The following is a 16,945-nucleotide window of genomic DNA, read 5'->3' on the forward strand; positions in this document are numbered from 1 at the left end:
ATAACAACCTAATGGTAATCATTTATTTGAATGGTAAATCTCTATTGATAAACTGGGTAAATCAAGATGTAGCCTAGGCCTATTCACACGAATGCAAATAATTAATAGGAGTGTGTGCGTGCATTGACTTATTGAGCTTGTTTTGGCTGATTTCATGGGGATACAGATGAACAGAACAAGTTTCCTTTCCATTTTTATTTTATTGTACTGATAAACAACATTCGCATAGGAGTTGCTCATTTTATAAAAGTGTGCCTGTCTCTTTAACCAGTAATGACCTCATTCACGAGGCAAGAAGGGGGCGGCCTAGGGTCAGTTCACTGAGGCAATAGATCATCTTTGGGAGAGACGTGAGAGAGAGACCGATTAAGTGAATGAATAAAGTTTTGGTGGCAATCAGTGTTAAAAATCTGCATATTTTGCATTATGGTTTGCATATTAAAACAAACAAAGCTGTGAGCTAGCAAGGAAAGTTAGCCTACGACGCTGGAAGCTACCGGTATCGGCATGAATTGTAAAGTGTTCTATCCTTTATGGACATTGTTTTGCGAACAGTAACGACATTGACAGTAACTACACGGCATGTAGTTTCAACATTTCTACATGCCGTGTCACATTATTCAAGTGTGTTAACCTCTGTGCAGCATGAGTGGGGAGCTAACATGATGCAGCCCAGACGCTTAGAGCAGGCTAAGTGGAGCACACACAGTACTTTTGCGCTATAAGGGGGACGTTGGCTGCGCTGACAGAGTTGATCTGTGAGGCAAATTTGACAGAAGTGCCGAAAGGAGAAAAAAAATCTGGTACTGAAGCGTTTTTAATGTTCTAGTATAGAAAAAGTTCCGAACTAAGGAGGAAAATGCACCAGAGCTGGAAAAACCTCTCCAAACCAATTTGGTGTGAAAGCCTCCTTATAGAATTGATACACTTTCCTTTCTCAGCAAACACCCCAATGACCATTTGTAAATGTACACTACCGTTCAAAAGTTTGGGCTCACTTAGAAATGTCCTTGTTTTTGAAAGAAAAGCAAAAAAAATGTATCCATTAAAATAACATCAAATTGATCAGAAATACAGTGTAGACAATGTTAATGTTGTAAATTACTATTGTAACTGGAAACGGCTGATTTTTAATGGAATATCTACATAGGCGTACAGAGGCCCATTATCAGCAGGCCAGCATCCCGGAGTCGCCTCTTCACTGTTGACGTTGAGACTGGTGTTTTGCTGGTAATATTTAATGAAGCTGCCAGTTGAGGACTTGTGAGACGTCTGTTTCTCAAACTAGACACTCTAATATACTTGTCCTCTTGCGCAGTTGTGCACCGGGGCCTCTCACTCCTCTTTCTATTCTGGTTAGAGCCAATTTGTGCTGTTCTGGAAAGGAAGTAGTACACAGCATTGTACGAGATCTTCAGTTTCTTGGCAATTTCTCGCATGGATTAGCCTTCATTTCTCAGAACAAGTATAGACTGACGAGTTTCAGAAGAAAGTTATTAGTTTCTGGCCATTTTGAGCCTGTAATCGAACCCACAAATGCTGATGCTCCAGATGTATTTATTTTTATTTTTATTTCACCTTTATTTAACCAGGTAGGCAAGTTGAGAACACGTTCTCATTTACAATTGCGACCTGGCCAAGATAAAGCAAAGCAGTTCGACACATACAACAACACATGGAGTAAAACAAATATACAGTCAATAATACAGTAGAAAAATAAGTCTATATACAATGTGAGCAAATGAGGTGAGATAAGGGAGGTAAAGGCAAAAAAGGCCATGGTGGCGAAGTAAATACAATATAGCAAGTAAAACACTGGAATTGTAGATTTACAGTGGAAGAAAGTGCAAAGTAGAAATAGAAATAATGGGGTGCAAAAAAGCAAAATAAATAAATACAGTAGGGGAAGAGGTAGTTGTTTGGGCTAAATTATAGATGGGCTATGTACAGGTGCATTAATCTGTGAGCTGCTCTGACAGCTGGTGCTTAAAGCTAGTGAGGGAGATAAGTGTTTCCAGTTTCAGAGATTTTTGTAGTTCGTTCCAGACATTGGCAGCAGAGAACTGGAAGGAGAGGCGGCCGAAGGAGGAATTGGCTTTGGGGGTAACCAGAGAGATATACAAACTGGAGCGCGTGCTACAGGTGGGTGCTGCTATGGTGACCAGCGAGCTGAGATAAGGGGGGACCTTACCTAGCAGGGTCTTGTAGATGACCTGGAGCCAGTGGGTTTGGCGACGAGTATGAAGCGAGGGCCAGCCAACGAGAGCGTACAGGTCGCAGTGGTGGGTAGTATATGGGGCTTTGGTGACAAAACGGATGGCATTGTGATAGACTGCATCCAATTTATTGAGTAGGGTATTGGAGGCTATTTTGTAAATTACATCGCCGAAGTCGAGGATCGGTAGGATAGTCAGTTTTACAAGGGTATGTTTGGCAGCATGAGTGAAGGATGCTTTGTTGCGAAATAGGAAGCCAATTCTAGATTTAACTTTGGATTGGAGATGTTTGATGTGAGTCTGGAAGGAGAGTTTACAGTCTAACCAGACACCAAGGTATTTGTAGTTGTCCACATATTCTAAGTCAGAACCGTCCAGAGTAAGGTCGACCGATTATGATTTTTCACCGCCGATACCGATTATTGGAGGACCCAAAAAGCCGCTACCGATTAATCGGCCGATTTTTATTTTTATTTATTTGTAATAATGACAATTACAACAATACTGAATGAACACTTATTTTAACTTAATATAATACATCAGTAAAATCAATTTAGCCTCAAATAAATAATGAAACATGTTCAATTTGGTTTAAATAATGCAAAAACAAAGTGTTGGAGAAGAAAGTAAAAGTGCAATATGTGCCATGTAAGAAAGCTAACGTTTAAGTTCCTTGCTCAGAACATGAGAACATATGAAAGCTGGTGGTTCCTTTTAACATGAGTCTTCAATATTTCCAAGTAAGAAGTTTTAGGTTGTAGTTATTATAGGAATTATAGGACTATTTCTCTCTATACGATTTGTATTTCATATACTTTTGACTATTGGATGTTCTTATAGGCTTATAGGCACTTTAGTATTGCCAGTGTAACAGTATAGCTTCCGTCCCTCTCCTTGCCCTGGGCTCGAACACATCGACAACAGCCACCCTTGAAGCAGCGTTACCCATGCAGAGCAAGGGGAACAGCTACTCCAAGTCTCAGAGCGAGTGACGTTTGAAACGCTATTACCGCGCACCCCGCTAACTAGCTAGCCATTTCACATCGGTTACACCAGCCTAATCTTGGGAGTTGATAGGCTTGAAGTCATAAACAGCGCAATGCTTGAAGCATTGCGAAGAGCTGCTGGCAACACGCACGAAAGTGCTGTTTGAATGAATGCTTACGAGCCTGCTGGTGCCTACCACCACTCAGTCAGACTGCTCTATCAAATCATAGACTTAATTATAATATAATAAACACACAGAAATACGAGCCTTAGGTCATTAATATGGTCGAATCCGGAAAATATCATCTCGAAAACAAAACGTTTTTTTCTTTCAGGGAAATACGGAACCGTTCCGTATTTTATCTAACAGGTGGCATCCCGAAGTCTAAATATTCCTGTTACATTGAACCATCAATGTTATGTCATAATTACGTAAAATTCTGGCAAATTAGTTCGCAACGAGCCAGGCGGCCCAAACTGTTGCATATACCCTGACTCTGCGTGCAATGAACGCAAGAGAAGTGACACAATTTCACCTGGTTAATATTACCTGCTAACCTGGATTTCTTAAAAATATGTACTTCTGTGTATTGATTTTAAGAAAGGCATTAGTGTTTATGGTTAGGTACAGTTGTGCAACAATTGTGCTTTTTTCGCAAATGCGCTTTTGTTAAATCATCCCCTGTTTGGTGAAGTTGGCTGTCTTTGTTAGGAAGAAATAGTCTAAACACAGTTCGCAATGAGCTAGGCGGTCCAAACTGCTGCATATACCCTGACTCTGTTGCAAGAAGTGACACATTTTCCCTAGTTAAAATAAATTTATGTTAACAGGCAATATTAACTAAATATGCAGGTTTTAAAATATATACTTGTGTATTGATTTTAAGAAAGACATTGATGTTTATGGTTAGGTACATGTTGGAGCAATGACAGTCCTTTTTCGCGAATGTGCACCGCATCGATTATACGCAACGCAGGACAGGCTAGATAAACTAGTAATATCATCAACCATGTGTAGTTAACTAGTGATTATGATTGATTGATTGATTGTTTTTTTATAAGATAAGTTTAATGCTAGCTAGCAACTTACCTTGGCTTCTTACTGCATTCGCGTAACAGGCAGGCTCCTCGTGGAGTGCAATGTAAAACAGGTGGTTAGAGCGTTGGACTAGTTAACCGTAAGGTTGCAAGATTAAATCCCCGAGCTGACAAGGTAAAAATCTGTCGTTCTGCCCCTGAACAAGGCAGTTAACCCACCATTCCTAGGCCGTCATTGAAAATAATAATGTGTTCTTAACTGACTTGCCTAGTTAAATAAAGGTGTAAACATTTTTTTTTGAAATCGGCCCTAATTAATCGGCCATTCCGATTAATCGGTCGACCTCTAGTCCAGAGTAGTGATGCTGGACGGGCGGGCAGGTGCAGGCAGCGATCGGTTGAAGGGCATGCATTTAGTTTTACTTGTATTTAAGAGCAGTTGGAGGCCACGGAAGGAGAGTTGTATGGCATTGAAGCTCGTCTGGAGGGTTGTTAACACAGTGTCCAAAGAAGGGCCAGAAGTATACAGAATGGTGTCGTCTGCGTAGAGGTGGATCAGAGACTCACCAGCAGCAAGAGCGACATCATTGATGTATACAGAGAAGAGAGTCGGCCCAAGAATTGAACCCTGTGGCACCCCCATAGAGACTGCCAGAGGTCCGGACAACAGGCCCTCCAATTTGACACACTGAACTCTATCAGAGAAGTAGTTGGTGAACCAGGCGAGGCAATCATTTGAGAAACCAAGGATATTGAGTCTGCCGATGAGGATGTGGTGATTGACAGAGTCGAAAGCCTTGGCCAGGTCAATGAATACGGCTGCACAGTATTGTTTCTTATCGATGGCAGTTAAGATATCGTTTAGGACCTTGAGCGTGGCTGAGGTGCACCCATGACCAGCTCTGAAACCAGATTGCATAGCGGAGAAGGTGCGGTGGGATTCGAAATGGTCGGTAATCTGTTTGTTGACTTGGCTTTCGAAGACCTTAGAAAGGCAGGGTAGGATAGATATAGGTCTGTAGCAGTTTGGGTCAAGAGTGTAGATACTCAACTAGATACTCAACTAGTCTAAAGAAGGCCAGTTTTATTGCTTCTTTAATGAGAACAACAGTTTTCAGTTGTGCTAACATAATTGCAAAAGGGTTTTCTAATGATCAATTAGCTTTTTAAAATGATAAACATGGATTAGCTAACACAACGTGCCATTGGAACACAGGAGTGATGGTTGCTGATAATGGGCCTATGTAGATATTCCATTAAAAATCAGCCGTTTCCAGCTACAATAGTCATTTACAACATTAACAATGTCCACACTGTATTTCTGATCAATCTGATGTTATTTTAATGGACAAAAAATAGCTTTTCTATCAAAAACAAGGACATTTCTAAGTGACCCCGAACTTTTGAACAGTAGTGTATATTTCATGTCTAGCTCAAGGCCATCATATTCTCTTCAGACTAAACCTCCTTCATCTGTCTAGGCTGTATCCCAGATACCTGTGAGGTGAGTGGAGAATGTGGATTGATTGATAAGGGCCCAGAGTCTATCCTCTGCAGGTCAGGTGGTCTGGGGGGAAAAAAAAATCCTGGCCCTAGTTATAGCAAGACAGGGCGGGGGCGGCTGGGGGGGTTAGTCTGGGTGGGTACCTACTTCTCCCTGTCTGTCCTGTCCTAGCTTCTCCCTCCCTGCCCAGACTGTCCCCCGCCCGGCAGGCCTCACTTCCTTATTATGTAAACCCTGCTGCTGCCCTGTGACCTAACTGCATTGTTGGAGTGGAGGGAGGGACGGGACGGGACGGGGGTTGATAAGGGTCTGTTATGTGTGGTGATTTGCCTTCTCTTATGTGGCGTAGACGGGCCCAGAGAAGCATGGTTGCCTAACCTAGTGGGAACTTCCCCTGACTTCACATAACCACTCAGGGAGTTGCTTTGGGTTCCCCTGTCTTAGTGGAGGTCCTGTTGAAGTACTGGGTTTATTATGCATAAAGGTAGATAGACACATGCTCTCCCTCACACTCTTATAATCTCTCATAAAATGACATTGTAGGCTATAGGTGGACACACGCGTGTGTGTCCTGTATATCAGGCGTGTGTGTGCCAGTCAGGCATTCATTCGGTCAGATATTCAGTCACATCCTGAGAGTTGAGGTGGGTGTGTTCTGCCCATGCAGGCAGGAGTGTGCTGTCAGATACCAATGACAAAACAATAGACTGACTGTGTCAACACTGTCTATTGTGCTCTAGCCACTACTTCATACCTTTTAGGGTTGCTCATCAGCATGTGGCTTTGTGTTCCCAAGTGTGTGTATATGTGTGTGTGTGTGAGGCTCAAATCATTTATTGTATCATACAACCACTACTGTAGGACATCGATACAGTGTCTAGCCAACATGATTCACAAGCTAATCATTCGATTTACAACCTCAGAGCGCAAGAGCAACTCCCAACATTGACCACAAGTTACATAGCAGATCAGAAACAAAACATTACTTAGGGCCTAACCGAGGATTATCCTACCCAGCAAACTGGAAACGTTCCCAGAACATTAGCTAAGATTCTCAGTTCTAGTTAAGGTTTTCTATAACATTAGGATGATAAAAAAAATATTACAATAATTTGCTATGGTTTAAATTAAATATATTTGGAATGTTCTCCTAACATTTACTAAAATGTTGTGCACAACATCTGTAACAACCACATTCCCCAAACTTTCTCATTAGGTTTCCAGGCAATGTAATAACACAATGTACCAGTAATGTTTTTCCAGCAAACCAAAATTGGTTCTGTGGAAGTTCCCAGAACATTCGTTAGGTTGCGCCAAACATTCTCATAACACAGATACTGCCCAGTCGTGCTGATGATTATACAATGTTTGTATCAAATATTTTGTTTTTGTGTTATTAGAATATATGCCGCGAGCTAACAAATGTTCTGGGAAATTTCACATAACCAATTTTGGTTTGCTGGGTAGCCTACACCCTCAGCAGAAGAATACACAGGGCTGAGAGTTCCATAGAGAGAGAGAGAGAGAGAGAGAGAGACAGAGAGCGGGAGAGTGGAGACACAGGCACAGACACAGTCACAAGCACGTACACACACACACACACACACACACACACACACACACACACACACACACACACACACACACACACACACACACACACACACAAATCCTGCTGGAGTGAAATCCGGTTATTCCTCATAGCAGCCAGTCTCTGCATTGCTGACATACTTAGTGTGGCACGGAGGGGGCCGTGCTCTTAGAGTAGAGACTTGTTGTTTTCCACACAAAGGCTGTGTGTCTCCCAAATGGCACGCTATTCCCTATATAGTGCACTACTTTTGACCAAAGCCCTATGGGCCCTACTCTACATAGGGAATTGGGTGGCATTTGGGACACAGCCAAAGTACAGTAAGGAATGAAGGATTAACCCTTTCCTTCCCTGCCACCGGACAGAGTTCTGGGCTAACCCAGAAGAGAGGGTGAGGGACAAACAAAAGAGGGCAGAGACAGAGAAAGAGAGCGAAAAAAGGAGTGGGATCAAGAGTGAGAGAGGAAGAGAGAGAGTAGTGTTGTGATTGATTCAGATGGATTGCTTCCTCTGCTCTCCCACTGTGCCTTTCTCTTTCCTCAAAACAACCCACTGTTAGATGTGGGTGTAGGCCTGCTTCGTTTGTAGTATACAGTTCCTTCAGAAAGTATTCACACCCCTTGACTTTTCCCAAATTTTGTTGCGTTAACAGCTTGAATTTAAAATTGATTAAATTGAAATGTTGTGTCACTGGCCGACACACAATACCCCATAATGTCAAAGTGGAATTATTATAATAATTTTTTTTACAAATTAATGAAGAATGAAAAGCTGAAATGACTTGAGTCAATAAGTGTTCAACCCCTTTGTTATGGCAAGAATAAATAAGTTCAGGAGTAAAAATTTGCTTAACAAGTCACATAATAACATGGACTCTGTGTGCAATAATAGTGATTAATGTGATTTTTAACGACTACCCCATCTCCAATTATATGTAAGGTCCCTCAGTCGAGCAGTGCATTTCAAAGAGAAGGAGAAGAAAACTGAGGATGGATCAAGAACATTTTAGTTACTCCACAATTCTAACCTAAATGACAGAGTGAAAAGAAAGAAGCCTGTACAGAATAAAAAAGATTCCAAAACATTGATCACAAGGCACTAAAGTAAAACTGCAAATAATTTGCCAGAGAAATTAACCTTAGGTCCCGAATACAAAGCGCTATTTTTCGGACAACTCCAACACATCACTGAGTACCAGTCTTCATAATTTCAAGCATGGCGGGGGCTGCATCATGTATTGCCATCGGCAAGGATTAGGGAGCTTTTTAGGATAAAAAGAAACGGAATAGAGCTAAGCACAGGCAAAATCCTAGAGGAAAACCTGATTCAGTCTGCTTTCCAGCAGACACTGGGACACAATTTCACCTTTCAGCAATAACCTAAAACACAAGGTTGCTTACCAAGATGACATTGAATGTTCCTGAGTGGCCTAGTTACAGTTTTGACAAATCGGCTTGAGAATCTATGTCAAGACTTGAAATGGCTGTCTAGCAATGATCAACAACCAACTTGACAGAGCTTGAAGAATTTTTCAAATAATAATATTGTACAATCCAGGTGTGCAAAGCTCATAGATACTTACTCAGAAAGACTCACAGCTGGAATCGCTGCCAAAGGTGATTCTAACGTATTGACTCAGTGGTGTAAATACTTATGTAAATTAGATATTTCTGTGTGGATTTTTAATCAAAATGTAGACAAATTGAGTGTGTTGTATTTTAGAGAGTCTGACTGGTGTCTGATGTGCTTAGAAGAAGTTTAAAGGAATAGGAACATTGTGTAAAACACACAGTAAAATGCCATTGTTGTTAGTGTCGATTTTCTTTGGATAGGATTGACCTGATGAAAACGTCAACCATGAAAAAAATGAACACGTAACTGCCAAAATAAAGGAACACAACATGAAGTGTCTTAATAGGACGTTTTGCCACCACAAGCCACCAGAACAGCTTCAATACACCGTGGCATGGATTCTACAAGTGTCTGGAACTCTATTAGAGGGATGTGACACCATTTTTCACACAAGAAATTCCATCATTGGTGTTTTGTTGATGGTGGTGGAAAACGCTGTCTCAGGTGCCGTTCCAGAATCTACCATAAGTGTTCAATTGTGTTGAGATCTGGTGACTGAGACGGCCATGGCATAGGGTTTATATTTTTTTTTATGTTCATCAAACTATTCAATGACCACTCGTGCCCTGTGGATGGGGGAATATTTCATTTTATGGGGGCATAGCCATGATGGCCAAAGTAATGGCCAAAATAATAGCCTACACAGCATTTTTATACATGACCCTAAGCATGATGGGATATTCATTGCTTAATTAACTCAGAAACCACACCTGTGTGAAACTACGTGCTTTCAATATACTTTGTATCCCTCATTTACTCAAGTGTTCCCATTACTTTGGCAGTTACCTGTATATCTGAATCAGTGTCCTGGCATGCTGTAGCTGTATGACACAAAAAGAGGCTACAAATAAAGTATTATCATCATCATTTGTTTATGGGAGTAGATCTCATTAATGTCATTCTCCCCTCTCTAGAGAGTACCCAGCTAGAGGACCCCCGGGCGGAGTGGAGGAAGGAGCAGGAGAGGATGTTGAAGGAGTACCTGACAGTCGCCCAGGATGCCCTGGTCACCCAGAAAGAGCTGTACCAGGTGAAATGGATGGATGAGTGAATGCATGGATGGATTGATGGGTAAATAAAATAATGACTGAATGGGTGGAAGGATGGATGAATTAACAAATAGGATGAGTGAATGGATGAACAAAGGACCTCATGAATGAATGAACGAACAAGACTTATTTCCGTTGTGATCTTCGATGCCAGGTCAAAGAGCAGCGGCTGGCCTTGGCCCTGGATCAGTACACACGCCTCAACGACGCATACAAGGACAAGTCTAGCTCACGCACCAGCCGTGAGTAGTGAACCTAACCCGAACCTAGTTCTAAACCAATTGTCACACACAAGCGCGTTCTGTCCTTCACACACTAACGGTCCAGACGGCTCTCTCTCCTCCAGTGTTCTCGGGGTCTTCGTCCAGCACTAAGTATGACCCTGACATCCTCAAGGCTGAGATCTCCACCACCAAAGTCAGGGTAAGATGCCTGTCTCTCTCTCTCTCTCTCTCTCTCTCTCTCCCCCTCTGTCTCTCGCTCGCACTCACACCTCTTCCTAACTAGTGTCTTCTAATTTATTTTTGGTTTTGTTGTATTTTACCCCCCTTTTTCTCCACAATTTTGATCTTGTCTCATCGCTGCAACTCCCCAACGGGCTCAGGAGGCGAAGGTTGAGTCATGCGTCTCCCGAAACATGACCCGACAAACCCTGCTTCTTAACACCTGCCCGCTTAACCGGGAAGCCAGCTGCACCAATGTGTCGGAGGAAACACCGTTCAACTGACAACCGAAGTCAGCCTGCAGGCGCCTGGCCCGCCACAAGGAGTCGCTAGAGCGCAATGAGCCAAGTAAAGCCTCCCCAGCCAAACCCTCCTCTAACCCGGACAATGCTGGGCCAATTGTGCGCTGCCCTATTGGACTCCCGATCATGTGACACAGCCTGGGATTGAACTGTAGTGATGCCTTAGACCGCTGCGCCACTCGGGAGGGCAACTAGTGTCTTCTTGACTGTCTGTGTTTATGTCGTTCTCAATCTTCGTTCTTTTTCTCCCTCTACCTCTTTCTCGTACTCTCTTTTTCTCTCTCGCTCTCTTTCTCTCTCAATTCAAAGGGGCTTTATTGGCATGGGAAACATATGTTTACATTGCCAAAGCAAGTGAAATAAACAAGAATAAACAAGAACAAAACACACCTCTCTTCTCAATGAAAGTGCATTAACAGTGTCTCTGTTAATGTGTATCTGTACTCTGGTTTTAACGTTTGTCTCTGTCCGCTACTTTAGGTGAATAAGCTGAAGAGAGAGCTCTCCCAGATGAAACAGGAGCTCATCTACAAAGAACAAGGCTTTGAAACCTTGCAGCAGTAAGTCCCCTTTTCACATTGATCACACCTGTCTGTCACACTTCTGCCTATTAAACACACGCACACACACCTGTGTATTGTATGTTGCTCTGTGAATGTTGTGATTTTACAGCTTTAGTGTTATGTGTCTGTTGGACTTGATAGTGCCTGGGGGCGGTCGTAGAACAGGTTGATTACATTACTTCGGTGCAGGAGCACTTTCCTGCAATGCAGGACATTTAAAACTACAAGAATTGCCATGAATCCTCTTCCACATAATAATTCACCATTCCTGTTGCTACAGGATTATTTTCCTGCTGTAGCAAACTGGCTCAAATTAAGATCCGACATCTGTAGGAACCGCTGTATAGGATTATTCGAGAGAGCCTCTACAGTCTACTAATGGGAGTTCACGTTCGTAGAGCGAGAGAGAATGACCATGAGATAGGAGGTAAAGAGAGAGGGGGGAGAGAGAGAAGGAGAGAATGAAGGGGGGAAGAGGGGTTGATAAAAGGAGAGACAGAATGTAAGAGGGAGAACGAGAATGGGGGATTGGGAGTAGACAGAGATGTAGGGAGGGAGAGAAAGAGAGAGAGGGGTTATGTTGCTCACATGGCACGCTCTGGATTAAGCCCTGTCCAAAGCAGCCACTTTTTATTACAATAATTGAAACAATGAAACATTGTCGTTTACCCTCCACACACACTCCATCCGCTCAGGAGGCACACACAATAAAGGAAAAGAGTGAAAAGGGGGCAGGAACACACACACAAACTGCACGTTAGGAAGGTCAGAAATCACGCATGGCTGCTTAACAAAGGCTGCTTGTTATGTCATTTTGTCATACTCTGCTATTAGACAAACGCTCACACACATCGCTCAACAAAGAGCTAGCTCGTGTGTAAGTGAAAATGCTTGTAGACATACGTATATCTGGACTTTCACACCCATATAGATATCGATGTGTTCACATTCAAATTGATCTATCCAGAATCCAGATCATTGGAGATTCTGATATTTGTGAACAAAACTTGTCTTTCTTTGGACTCAGTGTGCTCTTCTCTCTTTGGTGTTTTGTTAAAAGTCAAAATAACTGTGTGTGTGCGCTCCCTTCTGCAGGATCGACCAAAAACTATGTGGCGAGCAGAGTGGATACCGTCTGAAGGAGGCCAAGGCCATCGTGACGGAGCTCAAGTCTCTCCGCAGGGCCATCAGCTCTGGAGAGAAGGAGAAACAGGACCTCATGCAGGTAAGTGTGTGTGAAATATTTTGGTCTGTGTGTGGGTTCCTATATCTGCTTTTTGAGAGCTCCTGGCAAGGTCATGTTCATTAGGAACCCAACAGAAGGAAACGGACTGAAACAGGAAGGGACTGGCTGAACTTATCCGATTTAGAAATGCTCATTTTCGTTTTTCCGTTTTGGTACGGTGTGCCTTTCAACCCTGAACTTCCCTCTTGAGTCTAGACCCACCCCATGTTCTCCTCTCTCCCATAGTCTCTGGCTAAGCTAAAGGAGAGGTTCCACACGGAACACAACATGGGCCGTTCGGAACCAGACCTCCGGAACCCAGTGGGCTCCAGACAGACGCTAGAAGCCGGCTCCCAGACAGACGTCTCTGGAGAGGTGAGCACCACCTCTCATTCTCTCCTCTCTTTCACTCTCTCTCACTTTCTCTCCCCTTATTCTCTCCAACTCTCTATCTTGCTCCCACTCTCACTCAACAATTTGTGCCCTCCCTCCCCCCCTCTCTTTCTCTTGCTTTCTCTCCTCTCTCTCGCTTTCTCTCCTCTCTCTCTCTTGCTTTCTCTCCTCTCTCTCTTGCTTTCTCTCCTCTCTCTCTCACTTTCTCTCCTCTCTCTCGCTTTCTCTCCTCTCTCTCACTTTCTCTCCTCTCTCTTGCTTGCTCTCCTCTCTCTCTCACTTTCTCTTCTCTCTCTCTCTTGCTTTCTCTCCTCTCTCTCTCTCTCTCTCTCTCTCTCTCTCTCTCTCTCCCCCCTTCTCTCCAATGTCCCTCCTTTGTCTTAATAAAATGCCTGTGTGTTTCTGAGAGGAATGTCCCCGCCCCCCTTCTGTGGGCCTTCCCTAGTGGGACTGGATTCCTCTATACAAACACGCACACGCACGCACACACACACACACCACACACACACACTGGATTCCTCTGGTTCCTCGGAGCAGATGATAGCTGCTAGGGGCCCAGCCGGGCAGACTGGGCTCAGGGTTAGAGGTAGAGAGGCAAAGCTGCTTACTACACTGGGGCTTTTCTCCCTCCCTACACACACACACAGAGCGAGACATTCACCGATGGAATGCTAAATGGGGGGAGGGCAGGACGAGGGATGGAGAGGTGGAGGTCTCTCTAATGATATTAAACCCAGTCACTTGAACTTGAAGCAGGTACATGTGATGTTTTTTGTTTCTCTCTCTCTCTCTCTCTCTCTCTCTCTCTCTCTCTCTCTCTCTCTCTCTCTCTCTCTCTCTGTGTGTGTTTCTCAGGCTGGTTTGAGGAGCAGGTCATCCTTGGCTGAGAAGGTTAGACTTAGTCTCCAATATGAAGAGGCCAAAAGAAGGTAATCTCTCTCTCTCTGTGTTTTTTTTTTACTGCAGACATTCCTTATGTTAATATGCATATCACCTGACCACAGAACTGCAACAGTAAACTCAACTCAATAGAGATGGATAGAGGGTGCACTTGACCGAAAGCCTGAAAGCACTTTAACATGGGCCTTAGATCACGCTAATATGGGCCTTAGATCACTTTAACATGGGCCTTAGATCACGCTAATATGGGCCTTAGATCACTTTAACATGGGCCTTAGATCACGCTCACATGGGCCTTAGATCACGCTAACATGGGCCTTAGATAACGTTAGCATGGGCCTTAGATCACGTTAGCATGGGCCTTAGATCACTTTAGCATGGGCCTTAGATCACTTTAGCATGGGCCTTAGATCACTTTAGCATGGGCCTTAGATCACTTTAGCATGGGCCTTAGATCACTTTAGCATGGGCCTTAGATCACTTTAGCATGGGCCTTAGATCACTTTAACATTGGCCTTAGATCACGTTAACATGGGCCTTAGATCACGTTAACATGGGCCTTAGATCACGTTAACATGTGCCTTAGATCACGTTAACATGTGCCTTAGATCACGTTAACATGGGCCTTAGATCACGTTAACATGGGCCTTAGGTCACTTTAGCATGGGCCTTAGGTCACTTTAGCATGGGCCTTAGATCACTTTAGCATGGGCCTTAGATCACTTTAGCATGGGCCTTAGATCACTTTAGCATGGGCCTTAGATCACTTTAGCATGGGCCTTAGATCACGCAAACATGGGCCTTAGATCACGTTAACATGGGCCTTAGATCACTTTAGCATGGGCCTTAGATCACTTTAGCATGGGCCTTAAGTCCCATCCGATCTGACTTCAGATCAGAGCAATTAAGGGTCCATGTCCAGCCATTAAATGCTTATGCATTATCAGTCACAGGCTGCAACTTGGACGGCTGTCAGTTTCACACATTAGCGATGTGATCTGTGACCACCGTGGGCAGTTTTAGGCTCAGTGAATAAAACGCAGGTAAACCCCTCCCCTTATGGACGGTAATCCCTGACATTTGGGCTTTGAAACGTTTTCTAATCCGCCGGTATAGAACAGGTGTTTCTACAGAGAGGAAGCGGTGGAGTGTGTTAGCATGACAAATCCCTTGTTACCCCTCCTCCTTTCGGAGAGGCTTGCTGCTGGCTTTGACCCCTGGGAGTGTGTGTGCCAGGAGAAAGGAGTCCAAGACAACATTTTCACTGTATTCCCTTATGAGCGCATGTGTGTTTATATAGGGGTTAAAATAGACTACATGGCCAAAATTATGTGGACACATGCTCGTCGAAAAATCATGGGCATTAATATGGAGTTGGTCCCCCCTTTTGCTGCTATAACAGCCTCCACTCTTCTGGGAAGGCTTTCCACTAGATGCTGGAACATTGCTGCGGGGACTTGATTCCATTCAGCCACAAAAGCATTAGTGAGGTCGGGCACTGATGTTGGGCGATTAGGCCTGGCTCTCAGTCGGCGTTCCAATTCATCCTAAAGGTGTTCGATGGGTTTAAGGTCAGGGCTCTGTGCAGGCCAGTCAAGTTGTCTATGGAGATTGCATGGCTGTGTGCTCGATTTTATACACCTGTCAGCAACGGTGTGGCTGAAATAACCAAATCCACTCATTTGAAGGGGTGTCCACGTACTTTTGGTGTATATAGCATCCCTACCCTCTGTTTCTGTTTCTCTCCTTCCTCCCCCCAGTATGGCCAACGTGCAGGTGGAGCTGGCCAAGCTGGAGAGCGAGGCGTGGCCGGGGGCGGTGGACGTGGAGCGGGAACGTCTCCTCCTCGTCTCGGAGAAGGAGGAGCTCCTCAAGGAGCTGCAGTTCGTATCACCACGGCGACGCACCCCGCAGGACCTCCAACGTCTGGAGGCCCAGAGGCTGCAGCTGGAGCAGGACCTGCAGGCCGTCAGGAACACCCCCAGCCACGCCCTGGCCCAGAGGTGAGACACACAATCCCAGGCACCTTCCCTTTAAAAACCCGGCGGTTGCCTCGCAGCTAGTCGTAGCCGTGCTGTTCCAGAAGTTTAGACAGAGGGAAGTCTAAAAAGTCCCCTGGACGTAGGCGATACATGAGGCTGTGTGTATGTAGTGTTTGTGTGTGAGTTCCCCATGTGTTCCTCATTGACGTCCATCAGATAACAAACAAATTGATTTGCCCGCCCACGCGGTTACGGCCTTTTTGTTTTCCTAATGAACGACGCAAATGTTCCAAAGAGTAAACATTGTGGGTAAACATTGAAAGGTGCCTTTAATTACCGTTCATTAGCATACCAATTGTTACTCACCCACACTCTGAACACACACACACTGTGTGGTAATTGTCTTGTTTTGGAAGCAGGCTGTGCCGCTGCAACATCGCGTCACATTAGAAGGCAGAGCGACTGCCGTAATTGGAAACATGGCGCTTGTATGGGTTGTAATTGTAATTACATATTGTCACACACACACACACACACACACACACACACACACACACTGACTACATTTGAAGAAGCCCTATAATTGTGTCTTGTGCTAATTAGGCTCTGTGTAATTGCTCGATAAATGAAGACAGTAATTAAGGTTAGTGTTTTTGAAGCTTAGTTAGCAGAACAGAACCGAGGGGATACCTACCAGAGGGAAGGGGGCATGTTGTCTATTTAGTATTTATTAGACCAAGAAGTCTCATTGAGGTCAGAAGACCACTTTCCCAAAGGAGACCGAGATATGTGTTCTGTCCCAGACATGGATATGTGTTCTGTCCCAGACATGGATATGTGTTCTGTCCCAGACATGGATATGTGTTCTGTCCCAGACATGGATATGTGTTCTGTCCCAGACATGGATGTGTGTTCTGTCCCAGACATGGATATGTGTTCTGTCCCAGACATGGATGTGTGTTCTGTCCCAGACATGGATATGTGTTCTGTCCCAGTCATGGATATGTGTTCTGTCCCAGACATGGATATGTGTTCTGTCCCAGACATGGATGTGTGTTCTGTCCCAGACATGGATATGTGTTCTGTCCCAGTCATGGATATGTGTTCTGTCCCAGACATT

General features: G+C 44.1%; 1 protein-coding gene across 3 annotated transcripts in view; it reads left to right on the forward strand.

Moving 5' to 3' along the window:
* LOC115191835 (protein WWC2) overlaps nt 1-16,945 on the forward strand; it is a 51,125-nt gene that overhangs the window by 14,663 nt on the left and 19,517 nt on the right. For all 3 annotated transcript variants that reach the window (XM_029749787.1, XM_029749788.1, XM_029749789.1), the window contains exons 3-10: nt 9,883-9,998; nt 10,172-10,259; nt 10,364-10,440; nt 11,243-11,322; nt 12,421-12,550; nt 12,797-12,925; nt 13,799-13,872; nt 15,604-15,846. In XM_029749787.1, coding sequence (XP_029605647.1) covers nt 9,883-9,998; nt 10,172-10,259; nt 10,364-10,440; nt 11,243-11,322; nt 12,421-12,550; nt 12,797-12,925; nt 13,799-13,872; nt 15,604-15,846 — 937 coding nt within the window. The remainder of the gene's footprint in view (nt 1-9,882; nt 9,999-10,171; nt 10,260-10,363; nt 10,441-11,242; nt 11,323-12,420; nt 12,551-12,796; nt 12,926-13,798; nt 13,873-15,603; nt 15,847-16,945) is intronic.

The sequence above is a fragment of the Salmo trutta genome, chromosome 4 (genome assembly GCF_901001165.1).
Source record: "Salmo trutta chromosome 4, fSalTru1.1, whole genome shotgun sequence".
NCBI lineage: Eukaryota > Metazoa > Chordata > Actinopteri > Salmoniformes > Salmonidae > Salmo > Salmo trutta.